Raw genomic sequence first — 27231 nt, 5'->3', positions numbered from 1 at the left:
TACTATTGGTTCCTGTGAGGGGCTTCTCCCACTAGGCCGGGATCCCTCACAGGTGGAGGCGCTGCACCAAGATGATAATTATACCACCCCAGGCTCCCCGTGGCGTAGGCTTGGGTCCTCTGTGAGCCAACAGGTAACACCAGTACCGGTAGGGGGGAGAGAGGGTTACATACATACATATAAAGTAAAAGTAAAAACCTTTCTTGCTTTATCCATTGTAACACAGCAGAAAAGGTGTAATATTTTTTGATTAGATGCACTCCACCCCTTTCATCCCCATTTCACTTCCTTTCATTTTTTATAGCTGGATTATGTATTATGACACTGCTGTTTTTTTTGTATATTGTTTAATGAATATAGTATAGAAAGGTACACATGTTAAGATCAACGCTTATGTAGTGTTTCATAATTTGAGTTCCTGTGTATTCCACTTTAGATGATATTTGTATCCCCAATGGATGCCTGTCTATTAGGATATATACGCTTGCTGTTCGTAGATTTAGTGCAACTGCTGTATTAGATGAGAGATACTGATTGGAGCACACCTAGTAGTTAGGGTATTTAAGCCTGCAGTTTGAAGTGGGACATTATACTCCTGACAAAGCCAGAGACCCCACAAGGTTGGCGGAACGCGTTGAGGAGAAGTTCCTGAGCCATTTGGACTAATCTTATGTTCGCGGAGCACTTTGGAGCCATGGAGAGAAGCCAGGGGAAGTGACGTCACGGAGGCGACGACGCGACGAAGCACACCGTGAGGCTGACCGGCTGCACTCATCCCCCCTGTAGGGAGGTGGTGAGAACATCTGATGCACCGCAACCTTTGATTATATCCATTGCGCTTTTTTATAGCACTATTGTAAGTGTTCATTTCTACCCTTTGTCATAAAGCTGTGCTTATCATACTGATCTGCACTATTAGTTCTTTCTCTCTGCTACACTGACTGGCACATTGAGAAGCTCACCACATCTACATATCCTCACCTCATTCCAGTGCCTGTTTTCCATTGGAATCCTGTAAGTAGGATATACATAGAGCCACGTTATCGCTATATCTCAATATTGCTGTACCATCTACTGTACACTTAGTAGTTGTTTTTTTCCATTCTCTTCCGGCCGATATGCTCCCCCTGGATTTCAAGAATATCAACTAATGGAGAGACTCACCTCATTACTGAACCATATCGCAAGAAAGTTTGATAAGAGTTTGGGAACCCTGGGATGTGGGATAAGGATATGATTTTAATAGAAGAGGATCTGGGAGTTAGGACCGTATGATATGTTGTATAGAAAATGTCATACACGCTGTAATGTTTCCCCCCTCCCTTTTTTCTTTCTGTACCCCTCTCTTTTTATCTAGCCACATTTGTATTTCTTCATGTGTTAGTCAAATGTTAGTTAATGTAAAGTTTATGCCTTTCACAAGTTTAACAATTTGCTCCTTCTTAGTACGGTATATACAGAGCCAAATAATTTGTTTAATCTGCCTACTTTCTATCACCAATAATATGCCTAGCCATCTTATACTTAAACTTCCCTGCATTCTTTTTTCTAATCATATTGTTATTAATGTATAGATCTTGCCAGACTTGTTTTTGTCAGAACGAAAGCTTAAATAGAAAAATGCCACAACTCTGGAGAAAGTAAATCCTGAGGTTGCCTGTTGGCAGTCAATGCTTCTGAATTGGGAGACCCACAGCTTAAATCTGTGAGTTCCCCCAGCAACGTAGAAAGCTTGTCTGGCTACATCTGTACATGAAGAACTTTTTCAGAATTTAACTTACTTTCCATTGCAATTTGTATCTCATTCGTTTTGACAATCGGAATGCAGCCTTCCTTATAATTCTGAAATGATGCACCTGTTCCTTCTGACTCTATCCTAATGTCTCCTTCTAGATTATTCCTTAGTTGACCTAAAACTGCCTTTGTAAACGTAGAAATCTTTATTGAGCTCATATAATTCTATTTTTGTTAAATTATTTTAAATTAAACCATATTATGATCACTGTTTATCAAATATTCTGTAAAACATGATGCATTTCAATATAATACAGATGTAGTAAGATGTACTACCATTGTGCAGAATAACACTTGTGTGACACCTGCGTTAACACATTATTTTCCACATAGGTACGCGGCCATGCCATACCTCGTCTGCAGCTTAGCTATGGTCAGTCAGAATAATTATTTATGCATTTATTTATGTTATTTTAGTTCATTACATGGCCGGCAGTTGTTGCACTGAATATTTTCCCCTATGATACTCAGGAGCCACAAGATTCGGTGCCCTTGAATGCTACAGTACTTTACATGTGTCTCAAAACTAGATACAGTGTAGACATCTCTCGCTTTAAATACTGCCTTTCTTTGTTTAATGACCTTGTACTTCTCTATCACACTTTACTCAAATCACTATGCATTAATACAATTTTTCTCAGTCCATTTGTAAGTGGCATTTAACATGGCACTTTCTAAACCTGCCAGCAGTTATGCATATACCTGTATTATATATTGTGCCATTGAAGATAGTACAGATAAGAAGTCAACTCTATCTGACATCTACAGTATGATTATATTGCTACTGTATGAGCTACCCATTCTCCCCCCCAAAAAAATAATGTAGAATTGTATTTGACACAAATTACGCATTAATGATTGCTTTATTCGAGTATCACGCCCCAGAAAGAAGGGTGGGTTCTGGTCACTGCACACATCATGGATTGGTATGTTTGATTATTGAAACTTTCAAAGAAGAAAGAGATTCAATAGACCTTTCTGAACCGACCACTCCAATCTGCTCTTACTCGAGTACTTGCCTTCACCCGAGAACCTGTTCCCACTAGAGTACCTGCCCCAATAGCATTACCATTACCAGTACTGACCAACAAATTCTGAAAATGAGGTGACCCTACATTGAAACTACATGATCAAGTTGAACAACTGCAGGTTGCTTCTCACCTATCCTCAGTCCATGGATAATCAAGGTAAATGTACAGTATGTTTGCATGCAGTAGAAAAGTGGACAATAGAACTGTCATTCCCAAATGTCCCACATATGTGTTCCATTCAACACGCATATGCCTTGTGACAAACGCCCCTCTTTTGTAGCGCTGACGTCTGTCTGGGTTCTTCCCGACACAGTCTTCTAGGGTTATTTATACAAAAACAGGATCATGCAAAGTATTATGCTGCTTAACTCAGGCTTCTGCCTGCTTTATTTTCATCCAAGTAAGGTACTGCAGCTTTAATAAGTGTAGATTAGAGGTACTCAGATACTTTCATTCAGCAGTTCTCATTTCAGTGTTATAGTATTTCCCACACTGTCATTTCTAAGAAATAAAACCAAAATCATATAAACAAAATCTTATCCCTTTCAGGGATCTAACTACACATTAGAATCAGTCTCTCTAACAGCTGCTGGCCAACTAACCTGGTTCCCCAGCTTAAAACAATGCCCTCTCATTTAGGGTCACTTAGATACAGCACAGTCTTTCAGCAACAGCAGTAAACATTTGTTTTTGTCTTATCTGTTCGTGGTGGGAACTCGGTCCCAAGTGACAAGGCAAATCCTCTGGTACTGTGATACTTGGAGGGGCCGTCCACCCCGAAACTGGAAACAGGGGAGCAGCGATACCCCCAGCCTCCAGGCTCTAAGGAGAGAGAGTGAAATGCAAAACCTCTCTGCTCTAAATACCTGTGCATGTGATTAGAAGAGCAGGTGAGGGAGAACTAGAGCCATTGTAATCTGTGGTCTGGATTTTCCATCCAGCTGCCTGAGTTAATGGGAAGCTGTGGAACGGATCATTTTTAACTATTCCTGCACTTTCTGACCTAAAATGGGGCAGAAAGCTGCCTAACATCTTTGGACTATGTCACATATCCCCCTCCCCAGCTCACACCTACTGGGGTGAGCGGCCATGGACCTCACTGGGGTGAGCGTCCTACCTGAAATACTTGAGCTAACTCCTTAGTATAACATTAAGTATTCACATGACACGAATATGAACTTTTTCCATGGCAATTATGGACAATAGTTTTCGTCATAAGAGACTATACTTGCCAGACATATTTTGTTGCTCTCTATTAGGGAACTATTTTGAAAAATAAGTGTCAAGCACACATTCTTACAACCCAGGATATGCTAAATATATTCACAAAACCAGACAATTTCTATTACCTCCCTGGGTTTTTCTACTCTAGAATATGAACCTCATTATATATTTACCAACCGAAAAGGGCATTTTTTCTATATTGTAAGCTACCACTATTTTTTTTTCTTATACTACAGCCTTGTAATCTTAAGGGCCATCAACCCTGTATATTAATTTGTAGTTTTACCTACATTTTCAATGAAGAGAAAAAAAAATACAACATTGCAATATTTATAAAAATGCTTTTCTAAAGGCATAGCATAGCATATACTGTAGTAGTGACATAGTCCGCACGTCTAACCCAATTGGTTAGTTCCACTACTTTTTTTTTTTTTTTCTTGACTTCCAGTCCATTATATCCTCAGAGTTCATTTTAACGCTTTCTGTCTCTTGCACATGGTCGGACTGTCTCTTTAACTTCTGACGGAACTCTGGGGCCGGATAGTCTTTGTCTTTATATTGTGGCCCAGAGTGGCGAGAACTGGATAAATTCAAGGCCAGCGTTGACCTTCGTCGCTTTTGCTTTGCAACCTTTGAACCTTTATGATACTTCTTACTGCCATTTATTTTCTCACAACCATCTTCACTCTTAGAGATTTGGGATTTTCCCTTTGGGGCAATTATATGGTACTTAGAAGATGAAGCGCTAATTACCTGGAGCACCTTCACCTTGATGGGGCTCTCAATAACTCTGGCTGTACCGTGTGGCATTTTACCTTTGCAGCCGGCAGGCATGTAGCCTTGGGCCTCTCTTTCCTGAGGCCTACATTTATTCAGGCGAAAGTACCGCTGGATAACCAGTGACGCCTTTCTCAGGGTTTGATAGCGAATCCTGTTCTGTGTCATCCTAGTCAGAGACTGAATTTTTATAGTTGCTCCTTTCATAATGAGGAACCTGTTTCGTACCATGCGGGCACGGTAGAATGATTGAAGAACACAGGCTGCTTTATTCCGGCGATTAAACTGACGAATTTTCATCCCTCTGTAGGCAGCCTGTAGGATGATAGTTGCGGCGCGTTTACGCCGATAATTTTCTCTTTCCCTTCTTCCTTGGATAAGAGCTTTGCAGTGCTTCTGAATTATTCTAATGCTTTTCTCCTTTTTCAAAACGTTAAGTTCCTCCACGAGAGAATTCTGTTTTGTGCATACATGTCGCAATTCTGTTCTCAGAGCGTCCATTTCTTCCTGGTGCTGGCTCTGAGTGTGCATCAATGCATTCTGTAGTGCTTCCTGCACTCATTTTTCCTGAGTCAACTGTTTCTTTACTTTTTCTGCTTGGACAGTCAAATTTGAATTTTCCAATTTCAGACTCTCATTTTCTTGCTTTATAGTCTCTAGCTCACTTAGGGCAATCTCATGGGTTTGCTTCAACATTCCCAGCTCTGTGTTCAGACCGTGGCCCTCTTGTATAGCCTTCCCGTATTTCTGTTTTAGGATAGCAATCAATTTGTCAGACTTAATCTGTTTTTCATCCATGCTGGCAATGACGGTGTTGGCCTTTTCCAGACTAGTCGTCAACTCTTCCAGCTCACTCCGTAAGAAAGACTCTGTTTTCTTCAAAGCCTCGTACTCTTGTAAAGCTGGGAGTATACACCTCTGTAACTCGGCGTTCGCTTCTTGCACCTTCTTCCAACATTCTCGCTCCTTCACCAAATCCTGCCACAGGACTTCATAATCATGGCGGGCAGCTTGGAGTGCAGAAACCAAAGCCTCTTTATCCTGGTTCAAGGATTCAGCTTCCCTTTGCTCCTCCTTTTCCTTTGCCACTGTTCCCGTGACAATTCTGCCGGTCACTCCGGTCTGCAGCACATCTCGGCACCTTTCTGACGCATGTCCTGACAGCGCAGGTTCAAGTGGCTCGGTCACTTCCCCTGTGACTTGAGGAACCGTTTTCTTTTTCTTTTTCTTTCTTTTTGCTTTATTAGCTCCAGAGATATCAGTGGTACTGGGCACACACTCACTGGTATCAGCTTCCACATCTTGCTTGCACTCATAGGGCGTTGCTTGCTTTTGCAGCTGTTTGTCTTTGAAAAATTTGGGGCACACATCTTCCATGTGACCTACTTTATGACAGGCTCAGCATACTAAATTCATCTGTGGGTACGGCTCTCCTCCAGGGGCCACATACAAGTCGTCGTCATCATCATCGTATGGCCTGAAGGGACACTGTTTTTCATGATTATGTACATTACAAAACAAACATTTCACGTCGGCCATTTTAGAAACCCGGCAGGGACAATTTGCTAGCTGCAATTTCACTCACTTCAGCAACTTGCATACAGCACTTGCTAGCTGCAAATTCACTCACTTCAGCAAAAGGCATTAGCTTTACAAACAGCACTTGCTAGATGCACTTTTTTTTTTCTTCAGCAAAACATTTTGGTTTTCTGTTTGGGTTCAGGGTGCTATTGCATCCACACCTCGCACATTCTTTGTGTATGCTAGAAGCACAACTGATATACACAGTGGGACAGACTTCACTCATAGCATCTGTACTTTAGTTCAGCTGGGCGGCCATTTTAAACCCCCGCATTTATTTGCAAACCCACAGACATTTTAGTGTCGACCCGCATTCTCCACCATATGTGACAAACGCCCCTCTTTTGTAGCGCTGACGTCTGTCTGAGTTCTTCCCGACACAGTCTTCTAGGGTTATTTATACAAAAACAGGATCATGCAAAGTATTATGCTGCTTAACTCAGGCTTCTGCCTGTTTTATTTTCATCCAAGTAAGGTACTGCAGCTTTAACAAGTGTAGATTAGAGGTACTCAGATACTTTCATTCAGCAGTTCTCATTTCAGTGTTATAGTATTTCCCACACTGTTATTTCTAAGAAATAAAACCAAAATCATATAAACAAAATCCTATCCCTTTCAGGGATCTAACTACACATTAGAATCAGTCTCTCTAACAGCTGCTGGCCAACTAACCTGGTTCCCCAGCTTAAAACAATGCCCTCTCATTTAGGGTCACTTAGGCCTTGGTCCCGCTGCGCTCGTTGGCGCGGGCGGCAATGTAGCGAGTTCCCCACCAGCAGGGGAATCCTCGCGAGCTGGTCCCGGTCCCCACTGGCTGCACAGCTGACTACACGCTGTCGCGCGTCAGCCGCTGGAGACACCACAGAATGGTGTTTCCCAGCTTCGACGAGTGACGTGTGTGGCTGTGAGCCAATGGGGAGGGGAGGCTTCGGGAGGAGGAGAGGCTTCAGGGAGCGGGGAGGAGTGTGGAGTGAAAGCAGCGTGAGTGCCTTTCTCTGTGTGTGTGCCTGTCTGTGTGTGTGTCTGAGTGCGTGCGTGCCTGTCTGTGTGTGTATGTGTGTGCCCGAGTGCGTGAGTGCCTGCCTCTGTCTGTGTGTGTGTGTGTGTGTGTGTGTGTGTGTGTGTGTATGAGTGCGTGAGTGCCTGCCTCTGTGTGTGCGCGCGTGTGTGTGTATGAATGAGTGCCTGCGTGTGTATGAATGAGTGCCTGCGTGTGTGTGTTTAAACTTACTTTCCAGCTCCAGCTCGAGTCCGTGGAGGGAGGGGGGGGGGAGAGTAGCGGGTCCCTCCGCTCAACCCACGCCCCCCCTCCCTGTCAAACCGCCCACCACCCGCCCACCTCCCGCTCCGGCTCCCGCTCCCTACAGACCGCATATCGCGGTCTGTGTATCTCAGCGCACCGCCTGTCAGCAGTGCGGGTGCGCTGACTCTGGGAGCGGGGCCTTAGCCTTAGATACAGCACAGTCTTTCAGCAACAGCAGTAAACATTTGTTTTTGTCTTATCTGTTCGTGGTGGGAACTCGGTCCCAAGTGTCCAGGCAAATCCTCTGGTACTGTGATACTTGGAGGGGCCGTCCACCCCGAAACTGGAAACAGGGGAGCAGTGATACCCCCAGCCTCCAGGCTCTAAGGAGAGAGAGTGAAATGCAAAACCTCTCTGCTCTAAATACCTGTGCATGTGATTAGAAGAGCAGGTGAGGGAGAACTAGAGCCATTGTAATCTGTGGTCTGGATTTTCCATCCAGCTGCCTGAGTTAATGGGAAGCTGTGGAACGGATCATTTTTAACTATTCCTGCACTTTCTGACCTAAAATGGGGCAGAAAGCTGCCTAACATCTTTGGGTTATGTCACAGCCTACATTCAAAGACACGCACATACATATAGACAGTGTACTTTAAGCATTTATTTTTTCTTATAGATTCTTAATAAATAAGATTCTTACAATTATTTTACAGAATTAAACTATACAAAAGACAGACAGAAGATGATGTCGATTAAAGTCAAATAACTAATAACATTTTATACTTTTTACTACTTCTTTTTTTATTAATATTGTTTACTTTTTTTTAAAAGATTTTAAAAATATTAACTGAAATAATCACATTGTAATTGCAAAGCATTGTACTTTTAAACATTTTAATAGGATTTGGCACATATAAATTATTATATTTTGTAATATGGGAGTTTCACTGAAATAAAAACATTGTAACTGCAAAATATTCTAAATGAAATGGTTTGTTTCTGTAATATTTACATGTATTGAGTGCTGACATTAGTGATGTGGGATTTGGCCACACTATTGACACTACTTGCGCACACTATCGACTGCATACATAGACAAAGCAGTCCCTCCTCCCCCACTCCCTGCTTTTATTCTAGCAAATGAAAGCCCCTCCGGTGGAATACCAATGGCTAAGGTCCCATTGTATTTTCAAGCCTCTCCCTGTCTCCCTGCCCTCCACCTCTAAAAAATAAAATTTCCTATTTAAAGACATGCCTATGCGTTCCATAGAAACACAAGCACATAGACAAAGCATACACACAACACCTGAAGCCTTTTTCCTGCATGTATAGGAAGTAGAGGCAAAGTGACTCAGTGTAATATTTTCACTTTTTTTAATATTTTAATTGAAGTGGACAAATAGAGACATACAATATACGTTATTATACTTTTATACTATGGGAGTTTCATTGAAATAAAAAATATTGTAACCACAAAGCATTGTAAATGCAATGCAAAGTGAATTGTTGTAATACAGTATTTTCTACTTTTTAAAAATATTTTAATTGGAATGGGCACATAGAGACATATACATTATTATACTTTTATACTATGGGAAATTCAGTAAAATGAAAACATTGTAGTTGTGTGACAGGGCGAAACCCCTGTCTAAAGGGGCTTCAATAGAATGCCTGCATTGGTTTGAGGAATCCAGCAGAGTGCTGGTTAATTGTACCTACAACAAACACCAATGTGACTGAATTAGGCACGCCCACAAAATGTAATCTATTTTAATATAAAGTGATTCAAAAATAAGTGTCAAATACAATATATATAATACACAAAATAATTACTGTGCCAGAAATAGTGCAAAAATATGCAATAATAGTTAATGATAGTTGTAACTCCCTGCTCAAACCCTCTGGCAGGGATTGTCTTCACTGGTCCCAAATGGCTGCAATTTTCTTCACAATCCAGGGGGGAGCATGGGAGAGAATCTACAAAAAACAGAAAAAATATCTACTGTAAGTGCAGGTGTCTTATGCAAATATTGGATCATGAAAAGCCTTGGCTCATATGAAGTGCCTACTCACAGTGTAGTAAAAATATAAACACAACTCCAAACTGTGGAAACAACTTGCTTTCGTAGGAAGTTCAGGAGAAATGTACCTCAATGTAGGAGAAAGATACAATTCATAGCGCAGATCAGTATTTAAAGATTTTTATATTATCAAAAAGTAAGAATCATACTTACAATATGTATGATAATAAAAGCATTATCACCATGCATCCCATATCGTGAGTGGTGAACAGCTCACCGTCTCCGTCTCTTCCCTAACGCTGGTGGTCTGGTGAAGCCAGGATATGGGATTATTTAAGTAATAATCCCCAAAGAACAGGGCATTACTGGCCAATGAGGGAATTATTACTATTATAGGCTAAATGTAGACTTTTTTCATAAATAATAGACACTTTTGTATAGTTAAATAGATTTAAAAAAATAAATAAAATGGTAAATACATGAAACAACCTCTATATACGCTTACACTGCAGATATCTATATCACACACTGCCGCCCCTCTGTGTACACACACACACACACACACACACACACACACACACACACACACACACACACACACACACACACACACACACACACACACACACACACACACACACACACACACACACACACACACACACACACACAGCACCTCCTCTACACTCACAACACAGCACATCTACACACACAACACAACAGCTCTACACACACAACACAACAGCTCTACACACACACAACACAGCACCTCCTCTACACTCACAACACAGCACATCTACACACACAACACAACAGCTCTACACACACAACACAACAGCTCTACACACACACAACACAGCAGCTCTACACACACACAACACAGCAGCTCAACACCCACACAACACAGCAGCTCTACACACACACAACACAGCAGCATTACACACACACACACACACACACACACACACACACACACACACACACACACACACACACACACACACACCACACACACAACAAAGCAGCTCTACACACACAAACTCTGCTGCTACACACACATGCTACACCCATAAACACTGCTACTGGCACTGGCACACACACACACACACACACACACACACACACACACACACACACACACACACACACACAAACACTGGAGCTCTATACACACACACACATCAGTTCTACACACACACAAACTGCTGCTACACATACAACAGCACAGCACAACACACACACACACTGCAGCCACAATAAAAAATGCAGCCACTTACTAAACTTTGCACTCCCCCCACCTCTACACACAACACAGCACAACACAGCACCTCTACACACCCCCCCCACACACACACACATTACTGCACCTCTATACACAACACAGCACAACACAGCACCTCTACACACCCCCCCCCCACACACACATTACTGCACCTCTATACACAACACAGCACATCTACACACACAACATACACACAACATACACACACAACACTGCACCTCTAAACACAGCACCTCTACACACAACACAGCACCTCTACACACACACACACACAAACTACTGCTACACACACATTCTACACCCATAAACACTGCTGCTGACACTGACACACACACACTGCTACTGACACACTCACCCACAAACTGCAGCCACAAAGAAACTGCAGACAGACACTTACTTATTTGCAGACTTCTCCCCCCCCCCCTCCAATTCAACTGAATCTGCTCAGAAAATCTGTTGGCTCGGGAGGGGGAGGAGTCAACCCATGGCTGATATGTCCTGACCAATCCCCTGTCCTGTCCCAGAGCTGTTACTTCAATCAGACAAATCCCCTGCCCTGTCTCAGCTGTTCTGAAAGCTGATTGGCTGGAAATAAACACATTGAAAACTACACATTCTGCTGCTTAAATTCCGGGCATTACTGATTGGATAATGCCCGGAATTTAACCAATCAGAGAGCAGGGTTTTAAATAATGCCCTGAATTTTACTGCTTTAGCCTATAATATACTTTTATACTATGGGAGCTTGTAATACAGCCCATTATACAGTGCTTAGTGCTAAATTGGGTGTGATGTGGGCAAGAGGAATGACTCACTGATTGCATACATTGTTAAAATGTGAGACCCAGTGATTCAGAACGGCGCTATTACACAGTGAATGTGATCTTAGATAATATAAATTATATTATAATTGTGAAACTGAAAAAACTCTCAACCTTCCAGGGAATATACACTGATTCCCTCACAAACGTTAGGATCCAGGGCAGGAAGGGAGCGGGATCATCAGGAACACCCAGAAAAAAACATATAAATAATAATCATAGTGTAGTACTTAAAGTAAATGTGAGTCAGAACTCAAAAGAACTTGGCTCTTGTGAAAGACCTACTTACAAGAAGTAGAATAAAAGACAGCGGGTGTTTTTAGAGATTCAACGCGTTTCACTGCATCCGCAGCTTCCTCAGGAGCAATGATCATTGCTCCTGAGGAAGCTGCGGATGCAGTGAAACGCGTTGAGCCAAGGAAGGAAGCAGAGTACAGCTGTACTACAATTTGACAGTCTGACCTACTCCAACCCCAGAGGCACAGTTGCGGTCCGGCGAATCTTCCACCCCCCGATCTTCCCGCTCCTACCGGAAGTCGTCACCACCAGGCCAGGAAGTGATGACAGATGCCATCCATCCGGCACCGGACGAGGGGGCACTCCCGAGGAGGGCAAGTTGAGTGGAGTGGAGGACGTTTCTCCATCCGCCGAGCCGTTCCATCTGTCGCCTAAAAGAAACCTTTATGTGATTGTGCTCATTCGATATATTGTGAGTACATGTCTTTTACGCTACCTTTGATAAAGTTTGGTGTTACCTGGTAAAACACTATGATTTCCTCTCTTCTCTGTATGAATGCGGTTGCTGTATTGTGAAAGCTAAAGCCCCTATGAAAAACACCATCCAGCCTGCCACCAGTAGTGATTGTTGGATGCTGCGATCTCAAGCTGAGGAGCCTATATACTCATCTCTAAAAACACCCGCTGTCTTTTATTCTACTTCTTGCAAGTAGGTCTTTCACAAGAGCCAAGTTCTTTTGAGTTCTGACTCACATTTACTTTAAGTACTACACTATGATTATTATTTATATGTTTTTTTCTGGGTGTTCCTGACGATCCCGCTCCCTTCCTGCCCTGAATACATTGTTAAAAGCCAGAAAGATTATCTCACCTTTAGTTAACCAATGGTTAAACAGGATCAAGTTGTTCACACATCAGCCGCCGATACATGTCTCCTGTTAATTAAACTGACAGAAAGTTGCATCTGGAAAAGTGCACAAAAGTGTTTATTTTAAAATACAATTATTTTTCATATTATAATCATATTCCTGTTGCCATTCCAGATTGTTCTAAAACAACCGGTAACTCAATATTTATATGATGATTACAAGTTTTGACACTTAGAGACATTCAATAATCAAGAATTCCCTACTTCTGTTCTTCTTGTTTTCTGGCTTGGCATATTTTCTCAGGTGATTGCATTCCACATCAGTTCAATGTGGTTGAAATGAGGGGATCTGCAAATATAGAGACAACGTGTACGGTTATTGACAAGAATAAAGCAAGCACACAGCAGCACAGTAGAATTAATACTATACTACTGTTCAAAACAGTCACACAACCATACTTACTCTTAGAGTGTTCTTATCCAGTTGATTCCACAGTCTTTAATAAAGGTAACAGAAGGTTTTGGGTCGTTATCTTGGACGAACCGGTGACCAGATGGGTAGTACCGTTAAATGTATGGTACTATTGGGGAGAAATGGACTCCTAGAAATTCAGTTTATCCATGATTCCTGGAGAAAGAAGAAGATGGCCAAAACCCTTGCTATTGAAGTTTTTGGACCAAACAAACCTGCTTCTGCACCAGGTACCACAATCACCAACATTCCGTGCTCACAGCACCTTGCACCCTTTAGCAAAACTTGGACCCGGCTCACCTTGCCCCAAACCTGACTCTGCCAGACTTGGAACCGGCTCACCTTTTCCCAGAGCCAGATGGGTCCCACTTAGTCCCTGCTCACCTCACCCTGGACCAAGCTCAGCTATAAAGGACAAACCCCCAATTAAGAAAAGAGCTCCAGGAGCATAGCAGCAACAGGCGACTTGATCAAATACAGTTTGGCAGTGTTGGTTGAATTTGTAATTTTCGTTTATGATCCCCCTGTACAAGACACATCTGCACCTTTGCCCCCACAGAAATACAGGGACACAGTAGAAGGAAATTTGGACCGTTTTTTGAGAGAATGGACCAAATGGAGAGGGACATTACGGGAATGGCGAGGGATATTGCTGGTCTGTATTCTATTCTAGCCCCACAGCTGTGAGAGAGCAAGACATCTATAGGAACCTTCCCCACCTGCTATGTCTCCATGCCATACCCCAATGTTAATATCCTATGCGAGGAGGACTTTTTAGCTACAAGGTGAAACTGCACAAGAACCAGCCCAAAGAAGATGTCGATTGAAGAAGATTGTATATTTGAAAGAAAATGTTATTATTTCACAAATTCTTTGTTAGGTATCTGTAAACTATCACTTACATTTTTCATACTTAAATATACTCTTTAGTCATCTGAAGTTTTTAGGGGAAGATGGGGGGAGTTAGATTTAAATAAATGGGATATCATATCATGAAATTAATGGGAATAAGGGGTTGGTTACATTGCATTTTCATGTAGATTAAAGGCAAAGTGCAGAGTACTATGACTGACACTAAAATTATATATTTGACAGTTGCGGCGTACTCGCAAGACAGTTGTGCCCACTCTGCAAAACGTAAATAGACGTAAATAACTGCTGTGGACTAAAAAGCACCTCACAGCACCCACAAAGACAGTAAACCTTACATCTGTATGTGCACCAGATAACTCCTCTTATTGACACACCTCAAATCACAAACTGGTGCCCTAGAACTAAAATTGGAGCAAAGTGCATTGATAGATTAAAATATCTCCCTTTGTCCATAGTTACTCCACAATTTCATCAGTACATAAACCCCTAAGTCTGTTAGTACTATGCTAATATTCTATTAATTTGGATGGGATGGCTTCTGATAATTGACATTCTATAATGTACGTTGTTGTATTTCTGTTTTTTCAAAGGTACAGTATGGCTGGGTGAGTGAAGCAGCCTATAACTGGAATAAAACATACATTCTGCATATATAATATAAATAATAAGAAACATATAGAGGGATATGATAAGAAATTGGAAAGGAGGAATATACCAAGTAAGATTTTGTGATATTGTGTAGGAAAAAGTTGGATGTACTGTCAACTATGTTCATTTAGCGACATAACTCACGTTTAGAAGTATTTACTTTACTAAAGAACACACTGTATACAGTTAATATAAAATGACATTAAGGTCAGATATTTATTTGATATGGATTGATGAATTAATATAGAATTGTTAGTTTGAGAGTGAGACTCAAACAGTACAAATGTTTTAAGTGTCATACTGATTTTAAAGATCCATAGAAAACTTACCTTGCTAACTTTAAATAGAACCTCACAGAGGTTATACATTTTTTCAGCTCGTACCCAGTCTAATGTGCTGACCTGAAAAAAAAAATCATTGAATAAAGTCATACAGTATATTTACTTTCCCAAAACACAATAATCTTGATTGTAAATGCGTTAAACCTACAGTATACTCTATATTGAAAAATAAAGTGTAATGTTTAAATAATTAAATCTACTTTATGTAACTACAAGGATACCTAAGCTGAAAAAACTAGTATTTTCAAAGTCAGTACACTGTACATCTTTATAATACAAAGAAGGACATAATATACCAGCGTGCTTATTAATTAGTTACTTATGTTTTGTACAATAATACATTTTTTGAGCTCCCAAGATGTAGTGCTGAACATTTCTATCAAAACAGTTCTAACATTGACGCACATAAATCTATATGATATTACAAAAGCAGTGTGCATTGGATATTGCAGAGATGTCATCCTACTATGGTAGGACATAAAAAAGTGAGATTTGAGTAGGAGACTGACAAAATATGGCATTTTAGTACCAACATACAGTACTTCTTATTAATGAAAATCTACGGAAGTAATTGGTCTCTGCTGAGCTGACCAAAGCTGTGAACTCCTCAAATGGCCTACAGTAAGTAACCCATACCCCTCCCCTATGTAATTGGTTGAGCAACAACTTGTTTACTCCCACAGTGAGTTTGGAGTAATGTCTGCAGCTGTGTGCTGCTGATAGTGTAACTTTAGCAAATGTGTAACTTGCACTGTGCTTACAATGATTGACGATGAAGATGGCGGTGATGGTGTAAACTAGAAGGTAGTAAGTACGGATGAAGGTGGTAGTAAAATGGCATAGGCAGGATGGAGCTGGTGACAGCCCATTAGTAGCAGCAGCTTGTTATATCTAATTTCTTGCTGAACTTCTCTCTCACTACAGCCTGCTGCTGTGGCAGCAGTCACACAAAAAACACAGTTGTGTATTAAAAGTTCCTCGTCACACGGCAAACATGAACATAATAGGAGAATATCCTTGGGCTCTCCGTACCACCCTTGCAGTATAGATGGTACAGTTAGGTCATACACTTAACAAGCAAAGCACTGTGCCAAGCCAGCAAAGGTATTACATATGTGGCTGGTAATGCTGTATGAGTGCAGACTTGTGTAGGTCACAACAAAATAGCACAAAAATAATTATTTAAATATGCTATTGGCAAGCTGGAAACTGCCACTTATGATGATAATGCTTCTTGCAGTAGTGATGGACACTAGTTGTTTGTTCCTGGTCCTAATATCTATGCCATTGGCATGATGGCACTATTGGCCAGCCAAGGCCAGAAATTTGGAAGTCAAAGTCGGAACCAGGAGAAGTTGTGTCATTCATGTGTGCCTCCACCACACTACTTTCTCTCACCTTTTCCACTATTTACGGCCTCACATGCACCAAAACTATTACTTGCAGCTCAGTGAGTAAAGACACTGACTCTGGCACTGAGTTTTAAGCAGGGGGATCTGGTTAAATTCCCGGTGTCGGCTCCTTTTGACCTTGGGCAAGTCACTTTACCTCCCTGCGCCTCATGCACCAAAAACATAGATTGTAAGCTCTATGGGGCAGGGATTGTGTCTGCAAAATGTCTCTGTAACGTGCTACATAAAACTTGCAGCACTATACAATAACATGCTATTATTATTATATTATTATTACTTGCCAACTTGTCTCACAAAGAACTACATTTGCTACTACTACTAACACTACCACACCACCAGCCCAGCATTCCCCAAGGCCTTAGATTAATGTTGGGGGTACCAATTAAAAAAGACACATGTGTCTGTAACTACTTTCAGGAGTACCCTTATGCCTGCTGCTCCCCAGTAATGGGTTTGCTCTATGAGTGGTCACTGGTGCAATTGAGCATCTGTCACCCCTTGACTGTGGTGAGTCTGACCATAGCCCTTTCCTCCTCTGTCCTCTGCTTTTCCTCCTCCATAAACTCCATAACTCTAGATCCAGGTTTATCGCTGCACTGCTTCCCCTAAGCCACAAAAACTCTCATTTTTTCCTGGAGCTAATGATTTAGAAATATATTTTATCTTAGTTTTCACAGATACTACATTGGGATAATTTCTCAGACAGACGAGCATCCCATGCTCAGTTCAGTGGCAATTCAATATTATCATTATTACTCATGCTGCAGGCAAACTAGGGTCCTATCTAGTAGGATTACAGTATGTGTTGAAGGTTGAGTTCCACAGAGTGGGTAACTCTGCTCTGGGTTTGTGATGTGACAGGTTGTTAGACTGCAGCAGGCAAGAGAGGGAATTATGAGCTGAGTTTGAGTGGCTAAAGTAAACATAAATGTTTTGAGATGCCAATAATATTTCCTGCACTTTCTTACATTGATCTAGTAAACTGGTAAGTATCAAGTTAAGTACATTGGCAAAGTAGGGAATGTGAATCAGGTTGCTGATGTAATGCTGCTACCAGGTTGCTTCCAGTAACTCAGGATTTTAGAGGAATTAAAGAAACACAGTTAGACTGGCTGCCCTGACTTAAAAACATAGATTTGCTGCTACATTAAGCTGCATCCTAGAAGTAGGTCTATTGCTCCTCCCCCTGATTGAGCTATCACTCTTGCCCACGCCAGTACTGCCATCACTAACAGCATATTCTTCATCATCATACTCCTCCACCTGAAACATTTTCTGTTGTGTGATGCTGTTTCTGAGACTAATAAGATTTTATTGCCTCTCCTCTTCGAGTCCCTAACAGTACCAGGGTCATGCACTCATGATGAGGATGATGATGATGATGATGATGATGATGATGATGATGATGATGATGATGATGATGATGATGATGATGATGATGATGATGATGATGATGATGATGATGATGATGATAAACTATGTTGCAAAGGCTGCTCTTGTATCTATGTATATATATTTTTATTTTTATTGTGCTATGTACATAACACTTTTCAGCAGTAATGCATGTGACAAAACTATATAAGACATAATGGGAATAAGTGCTTCAGACATGAAGTTAACATAAGTGTAGCCATGTCTAGGATTGGTGTACATATCTCTTTCTCATGTTGGCAGTAACCCTGGTAAGTGTGCAGGAGTGCCAGCAACAATCAATGGAGGTTTGCCCTCACACTCTGGTGAGGTGTCATATGTCCCCAAAGGAAGTGACAACATGCAGTGTGTTCCCACTTAGTGATACAGAGCATGTTTGTTCTCCGGGGGGTGATATAAGACACAGCACTGCCTAAATTTAGAAGTTCAGTTTCCTGTTGTTGAGCTGCTCAGTTCAGTGAGAGGCACGTGAAGGTCTGCCACAATGTTGCAGTGTCTCCTGCTAGCTGTGAATCAGTGAGCATACGCAGCAGAGTTAGAGGAGCTGAGAGAGACAAAGCAGCTCAGGAGAGGAGCTGACAGCAGCCAGTGAAGCTGGAGAATCTCTCTGAGAGGAGAGGTGGAAAGCAGATCTATTAGAGAAGGGACCTTCCTAATGGAATGCTGCAAGGAGATGAGTGGCTGAGCTGTTATCTGTGAAGGGCAGCTTGCCCATACCAGCAACAATCAATAAAGATGCCCTGTTTGAATATACCTCCACTGTGTGAGTGTGAAGTGACTCAGCAGTGGATGGCACCACCAAGAAGGAGTTCCTCACCAGGACCATCTTCCTGCGGAAGCACAGATCCTGATGAGGTGGAGGCGCTGCACTGGATATAGGTAGGACTCGCACACACTACCTCAGCTGCCTGTCTGGATGACATCCCCTAATACCATCAAGCGGGAGACTCAGGAGCCCTGTTGCCTACAGGTGCACCACCAGACACGAACACGTAATGGGGACTGGTTAGACTACCCGGGCCAATGTGAGATTGGGGGGGGGGGAAACCCGTTACAATTGGAGGCGCTGCTGAGATACACCTGGGGTGCCCTGTCCATTTTTTCCAAATTGTCCCGTCCCTATTTTTGTCACCATGTTTGTGAAGTCCGGACACGAGGTCCTAGCCTGGGCTTTGAGGCAATATCTAGACCCTGGACAGGTAGTGGCGGTAGGAGGCATTCCCGTAACTATACCCAAAATGAAGGTTCGGGAGTATATGTGTAAAATTCCTGAGTGGCCATGGACATGTGTCTTAGATGAGGAACAAGATCCCACATCCACATGGAAGACCATTCTTTTTGTAGTAACCCACATTGAGAATATATGCCTGGCAAAGGCACCGTCCGCACTGTTCATGCCCGGGGGCCCCTCAGAAGGGTACCCCCTAGTCTACGCAGACCAAGCAGGATGGCGTTTCCCGCCAAATCAGGAGAGCGCACGTGCTGCTGACTGTCAACCTGCACAAAAAGATGTTGCAACAATCTGTCCGGGATTGGCGCGAGAATCAGAGCCCCTCCCCAGTGATGTGAGTGACTCAGAGCAGAGCCAGAACCACTCCCTTGTAGAAAGTGCCCTTCCTACAGATTCCACCAGGGGGAGCAAACACTGTAATCTGCAACCATACGTTGACGCCGTGCTAGACTGTTTGATTTCTGAAGAGGTGTATTCCGATGTTGCGGACCCTGCTGTGGGCCCGTGTGCACTTCGATGGTCAGTCAGACCTACTGCAGAGGTACCATCGGTCCTAGGCTTGGGACCAGTACCTACAGACAACAAGGGTGAGTCGACTGCCCCAGGGGTGTTGGGGGTGAGCCTCCAGGTGACCGCGGAGCACGATGGCTCCTTAAGTCTGGTCGCCCGGGCGAAGGGCTCCCCTCTGCATCGTGTCCTGGCGGAGGTGTCCTCATTAGAAGATAGCTGTCCAGTGGTGCGAGTGGACCAGTGCCCACTGCCTATCGTGCCAGAAGAAGAGAAACCCATCGCAAGCCAGCCGAGTGGTAAGGAACCCCCTTGCCCCCCACAGGCTCCGATGGAGGTGGCCGTGAAGAAGGCCAGAGTTGCGGCTTCTGAGCGGAGTGTGAGGCCGTGTGCTCCGACACAAGTGGTCCCAGGACTGGGATCCAACGCTCCCGAAGTTCGAGTCAGTGAGTGGACTGTCCCAGAAGAGTTGGGGACAGGTTCCGATACCACCAAGGTGGGAACTGACAGCGTCCCCGAGGACCTGTTGGACACCGTGAATCACCGCAGTGGTAAGGTATCTACCCTTTACCCCCTGCCAGGTGAAACAGAGACTTTGCTGAAAGAGAAGCGGCCCATCCGCCAAGTAGTGGACCGTGGGAAAGGTCTTGGCCGCCTGGCCTGCTGTTTCCAAGGCGTGGATGACCAGGTAAAGACCGGGTTGAAAGACACTGTGCTATTCCTTCCACCAGGGGGAGGAAGTAGTACTGAACCAGTGACTGTCACCCCAGAGTGTGCTCTTCAAGAGAATTTTCTGGGAGAGGCTCACGGACGCAAAAGTGAGGTACCCCCACCTGATCAGTTAGGGGCACCCCACAAATGGTCTCAGCTAGCCTCGGGAATTATGGGGTGTGATGTGACATGTGTTGGTGAGGTTAAAGCCGATCTGTTAAGTGTACGGGGTATGCCATGCCATTTGTCAGTGTGTGAAATTGTGCCCTGTTATGTCGTTCCCCAAGCGAGGGCGTTGGGTGTTTCACCAGGGGGAGAGTGTAGCCAGGTCACCCTTTTCCCCCTGCGACCCCCTCGGGAGCCTCCGTGGGCACAAGCGATGCCGGGTACTGCCGGAGGCCAGCGGCAGACCCGACGGCCATCCCAAGGGTGGGGGCCGTTGCAGGGAGCGGTGCGCTGTCTCCGCGAGCAGGCCGGTTGCCGGGGACGCGATCGGGCCGTTGCTAAGGCCGCGGTCGCGTCTCTAAGGTCCCGGCGGCCGGCGAGGAGAGCGCCGCCATTACGCAACCACTCACGCATGCGCAGTAATCGCGCGAGTGTAGGAGTAAGCCGACAGAGTCGCGCATGCGCAGTACAGCCGCCAGAGGCAGGGAAAGTCGCGCGAGGGCCAGAACAGAGTAGGGAAAGGTTGAGGAAGCCCCAGATAGCTCGCGCCTGCGCAGGAAAGGCGCGCACGCGGCCCCAATGCCAGGATAGGCTCTATGGGACTACAACTCCCATGGAGCATAGCGAGGGAGGCACCAGGTGCCTCATAGGAGCCAATAAGGCTGCAGGACTGCCCTGGAGGAAAGGATACATTTCGCGGGCTTGCACCACGCTAGTCAGTCAGCGGAGGGACCCTGTGAAGGAAGGAGGTAGGGTACAGGAGAGAGGGACTCCCCTGTATTAGGCCAGCACCCCCTTGGTCCAGGATAGCTCAGCTCCCCAGTAAGGTGAGTGTTGCCAGGGGCAGCCCTCAGGTTAGGGACCCTGCCACTTACATTAGTGGGAGCTGAGAGAAGGAAGTCTGCAGTTATAGAGTTGGAGTCAGGGAGCTGTTAGGGAAGTAGGGTGTAGGGAGCGAGTGCAGCTTCTGCCCCATATAGGTACCTCACACTCCAGGTAGACCCCAACTCCCCACTAGTTGGGTGGGTAACTGTTGAGGAAGGTGATAGAGGGTTGGAGCTAGGGAGCTGTGAGGGAAGAAGGGTGCGGGGAGTGAGAGCAGCTCCTGCACCCCATAGGTACCCACACCCCAGGTAGGCCCCAACCCCCCCGCTAGCGTAGTGGGTTAAGTACTGAGGGAGGCCCAAGATAGGGACGCTGCCCTTAGTACTGTTAGAGTGCTGCATTGTCAGGGTCACAGCGAGCAGTGCTGTGAGGTCTGATAGGCAGGCACCTTGTTGCGCAGCACGTTGGCTGCAGCCTCCAGTGAGTTACAGCTTGCTGCGGTAGGCGCTGGGACTAGTCAGAGAGTAGTGGGTCTGGAGAAGGGCTATAGCTGTTCTAGTCACCTTGAGGTAGCGCTAAGGGTAGGATGCCTGAAGGGATAGCCTGTTAACGAGGTCAGGAATTCTGGAGAGGATCTGCACTAGGCTAGCCAACAGTAGGTAGACGCCCAAGTACTGCATGGAAGAGTACTCTAGTCCATTCCAGATCACTTACCGAAGGGATTGGGTAGTTAGGGGAGTGGGACAGGTCATTACCCCCTGCAGGCCCTAGGAGTTCCCCAAGCCACTACAGGTTGCTGTACTACAGGGACAGGCCCTAGGTTAGGGTTCCTGTCACATTAGTACCATTTAGATAGATAGGGACACAGCGGCTGCTGCTGTTCCTGTGGAAGCGGTTGGACCCACGTTGGGGTCCACAGAGACGATTCCAGAGTGGGACCGCCCTAGCGGTCCGCACGTGCAAGGAGTTCGGTTGGAGGATCAGACGGACTCATCACACGTCTGACCCTTTGAGAAGTTTGTTGCTGACCCGAGCACCGGAGGGCTCGGCAGGTATTATACCATCACATGTGCACCAACAGGCCTAGAGGTTCTTAGTGACTGCGCAGTCACCCATTGACTATCTCTGTAGGAGTACGGGACATTGGGTGGGGTTCTTGGGACACTGGGTGGGATCACCTAGTGTTTGGGAATCGTCCTGCGAGACGTCACTGTTAGTGTCTCACCGTGAGAGAGACACAGGTTATCATTATTATTCGTTAGTAAAGTCCTTAGTTATATAATCACTGTGTGTGTGGTTTCTGATTGGGTTCCTATGTAGGGTCATTCTACACTTCCATAGAATTCTACACAGGTGGAGGCGCTGAAAGAAGATTCGTTCCAGAGGATTCACCCCAGGCTCTCACTAGCGGAGGCTCAGACCTCCTGTGAGCCTGCAGGTATACGCACCACACTGGTAACACCACATGTTCTACTCACCCACACTATATATGAGATTGGGTGGGGTGGAATACCCGTTACATAAGGAAAAGGACTCCCTGCCCAAAGAGGTCATCTTATATTGCCTACCAGTATGTGCTATTTCTGAAGCTGGCAACTATGAGGATATTGGTGGTGGGCTTTTGAATGTTTTTTAGTTTGCTTTAAAGTTTAGAATATATAGAAAAGTTAGAGTTTGCATTTTAATGTATTAGGAGCACTAGTGAAAGTAATTGTGGTAATGGTGGTCGATGCTATTGCTGCCTGCTGCTCAGAGAGTAATTAACGACCATACAGAATGTAGCAAGACTTACGTTCTGACAGCGAGGAAAATGCGGCCACAAGAGCAGCGAGTTTTGCTGCCCTGAAGGGATAACACAGCGGAGTTTCATGCTTTTAAATGGGATACTGCAGCATTAGTCTTTTACCTAATAGGCCATGAGCTGGGGAGAGAATACAGCTGCTCACCTTTCAGATGAGTAGCACACTCTTGCTTTTTTAATTATTTTTTACATAGGTTAGAAGCTGGGGGTCTCCAGAGCTGAACCCCATTAATTTAAGCTTTGGGAAACCCCTACTTTCAGAGATACAGACCTCTGTAGTAGGTTCTGGAATCTCCTGCAAGTTTAAATCTTCTGCGCCAAGGCCCAAGTGACCAGGACATTTAAACAGTGCCTAGATACCAGCACCCACTACAGAGGTCTGAACCTGGGAATCTGGGGGTTCCCGGAACTCAAGATAATGGGGTTCAGCTCTGGAGACACCATGTTTAAAATATATGTACAAAATAATACTAAAAATAGTGAGAACTGCTGTAAGAGCTATGGGGGGGGATACACAAAGAAAGTTACCCCTGAGGAAGCCGAAAGGAGAAACGTGTAGGGTGACGAGCCTGAACCTTGCGAGCATACATAGAAATCACCTGTGTGGTTTCTTTCATACTTGGTACCAAAACCAGCTACTACAGAGAGATCAGCTGTGCTGTTGCGATCGTGGAGTGAAGGCTGCACTGACGGCAAACAAAGATCTGATGTGTGGGACTACAAGATTGCCCTAATAGGGCGGATGACCCAAGAAGACAAACTTCACAATATTGAAAGGCCAAAGTGGCCAGAGGGGGTGGCAGTTAATTTGGCGGACCCTTAAGGTAAAACTGTGTACACTGGAGTAGTCACATCCCCATGTAAGACACACTGAACAAACAGCCGCAGCATGGATCGCAAGCAGTAAGTGTGCATAGGACACAACAACATCATCTTCTTAATACAATCACCGATATCTAGATAACAAGGGTAAATATATCTATACCCTTTAGTGATCTATACCAGACATATAGATGAACCTACCAACAAATAAGGTATAAACCACCCTTTCTTCTCTATTAATCACCTAAAGGGTGATCTATGAAATTTTCAATAAAAGACAGCTTCAATCAAGGTTTGCATATCATTATACTGACTCAACCATCTCCTTATCAGTATGGAGGTTCCTAATGCTCTAAAAAAGTTTTTAGACTTTGTTTCTTCCATATAACAATTGGAGTATAGAATCCATTATCAACTTCAACATATAAGGACTATACCTCGATATTGAAAAGAAGATCATGTGTTTTTGGAAGATGCTTCTTATTGTTCCATTTTATTGTGGATCTCTCCGCTTTACAGTTTAAATACTAAGTTGAATATAGAAAGATTAAGCTTAAGGTTCAGGTTTATTTGACAACATTTTCTATTTCATTTTTTGTATTTTAATAAATTGTTTAATTTATAAGTATTCAATAATTCCTATGCATTGTCCTCAGGAACCTCGGTACACCGATACCTGCTAAATAATAATTATATTGCCCAATTTATAGATTCATGCACCAGGTTGTTTCCAGTTTTGGATCTCTCTTAAGGGTGTCAGAGACCCTTTTTATCTAGGCTGCAGAACATCACCAGTGAATATATACAATGCACAAGGTTGGTTGTCACGTTATATTTCACATTTAATTTTATACAGTATAGCACTATATTAATAATTATATTAATTCTAGTTATCACATATTAGCGCTTTTAAGCTTTTTTTTATAATTGCATACACAAAGAAAGACTGCTTCTCTCTGATGTCTCTGCGCAGCTCTTACTGACTGGTGGCGGCCTGGTAAAATTAATGCTATGCAATTAATGCAATGCTTTGCTGGAAGTCCCAATCAGAAGCAGGGAGCCCCACTGCATCAATCCTGCTGGGAAACTTACTACCCTCTCAGTCATGAGAGCTGTAGCTTCAATGCAACCACAAGAAAGCTGCACTCCAGCTGCATTAGCCGCTCCACATCCTGGCACCAAGGGCAGTAAGCTGTATGTATTATCATCATCACCTTCTGCATTGATGCTACCAACAAGTGTTGTTGTTGCACCAAGGATCACATCACCATTGGAGTTGCCTCCCCTCCCCCTGCATGTGCATTTTGTGTGCTGCTTTTGCACCTTCTTTACCTTCTCCATCTTGGCCTCAATCCCTTCGTTGGCAATCACTTTTTTCTTCACCTTCTCAGAGTCTTAAAACAGAAGAACTAAAGCCTCAGTATCTTTCTCTCTTTTCCCACCATTTTTCACGGCAGTTGCGCATTTGTATGAGGAATAGGATGTACAGACTGATTCAGTATCTTACTCTAGTACTTCCTTAATAAACACAGTAGCTTCAGCTGGTGTCCTTGTACATGTAAGTGTTGAGGACAGTCCACATTCAGAAACATTCTCCTCAACCTCGTCCCTCATACTGAAATTAGTACCAACAACATGTGTGCTTAGTTTGGCACTGATGGCAACTTTACTGTATCTTAGCCACTTCTATTCTTGCCAACAATATCTTTTTTTTGTGGACAACCTTTTCCACCCAGGTGGGGATGGGTTTGTTCTCCTAACCTGATGGGGAAGATGATGGTGTTGGTAAAACCTGCCTTTCCATTTTTTTTCTTTGTGTACTAGAAGGCTTTTTCTGTGGGTTAATTGCTGCTGTTTTCATAGTAGCAGCTACAGAACCACTCTTCTTTTCTAGTGCCAAACAAATTTTTACATTTCTTCTGCATTCTTGTCATGAACAAGCAGCATGTTTTGATGGCTCAGTTCAACACATTACATTTTTGATAAAACATAAATATTAATACATCAATTACCTTGTTCAAATACTGTATGTGTACACTACTTTTCCTTAATGATGTATTGACTTTGCATATGGCAAAAAAAAACATAAATTAAGTCCTAATAAAGCTGACATATTCAGTGCTTACAAATAAAGTTATGGAGATGAAAAGACGGAAATATTTATGTTTCACTATCAAGATTGACAAGACCACAGATGACGGATTCCTGACTCCAGAAAATCAAATAAACATATCAGTAATTTAATTTTTATGTTTATTTTGCATACTGTACATGTATGTTTTGACTCAAATAAGAAATGCTTATTATATTATCATAAGCATAAAGAAACCAAAGAAAATATACAGGTATATAATGTACGTGTATTCATGTATATATGCACATTCAAAGTAGAAGCATAGATACAATTTTCTTTCCTCAATTTTGTTGGGGGTGATTATCTGGCAACCTATTGAGGCTACATCTTATGTGTACTCCTACATTGAGCAAAGAAAGCTTCCTTGGAAGAATATGCTTATATAGAAATTTAAGGACTGTTTAATGATATGAAATTGCACCCATTTTCATGACACAATCATAATACAGTAAAGGTATTATTTAATTGTGATAAAGCAGAACACTATTTCTAAAGCTCATGACCAGACCATGACTTTGGGGCCTATTCACAAAGCAGTGACAAGTGGTTTAATGGTTGATAAATGCCCTTATTGAGCGATACTGCCTCCTTTGCTATTCACAAAGCAGTGATAACAGTGCAGTATCGTGCAACAATGGCTTTCTAGCAACCATTAACAACCAGAGCCAAAAATGTTGTCCAACAGGCCAAAAAAAAGCTAAAATTGCTTTTTTTGCCAATAATAGCTATTCACAAAGCAGTGATAAGCTTATTGTACTTTAAAATCTCTCAATATTTTGTCGACAGGCTAAAGACTGGTGCTAAAAATATTGCAAGATGCATTAAAGCATTTGGGTTTTTTTCTGCACAGGGTTATCAGAGGCTGCAGGGGTGTCTAGGGGTCCCTGTGGGCCTCAAGGTGGGTCCTGTGGGTGTCTGGGGGTCCCCAAGGGCCTCTGGGTGGTCCCCAGAGGCCTCTGGGTGTTTCCTGAGGGTGTCC

At 43.5% G+C, this 27231-nt stretch overlaps 1 protein-coding gene across 1 annotated transcript in view; it reads right to left on the bottom strand.

The window, feature by feature from the left end:
* Positions 1-27231, bottom strand: part of SNTG2 (syntrophin gamma 2) — a 503218-nt gene that overhangs the window by 177820 nt on the left and 298167 nt on the right. Inside the window, exon 19 of the mRNA XM_075595051.1 lies at positions 15202-15273. Within this exon, the coding sequence (XP_075451166.1) occupies positions 15202-15273 (72 nt within the window). The remainder of the gene's footprint in view (positions 1-15201; positions 15274-27231) is intronic.

The sequence above is a fragment of the Ascaphus truei genome, chromosome 4, assembly GCF_040206685.1.
Source record: "Ascaphus truei isolate aAscTru1 chromosome 4, aAscTru1.hap1, whole genome shotgun sequence".
Taxonomy (NCBI): Eukaryota; Metazoa; Chordata; class Amphibia; order Anura; family Ascaphidae; genus Ascaphus; species Ascaphus truei.
This window is presented reverse-complemented; position numbering and strand designations above follow the sequence as displayed.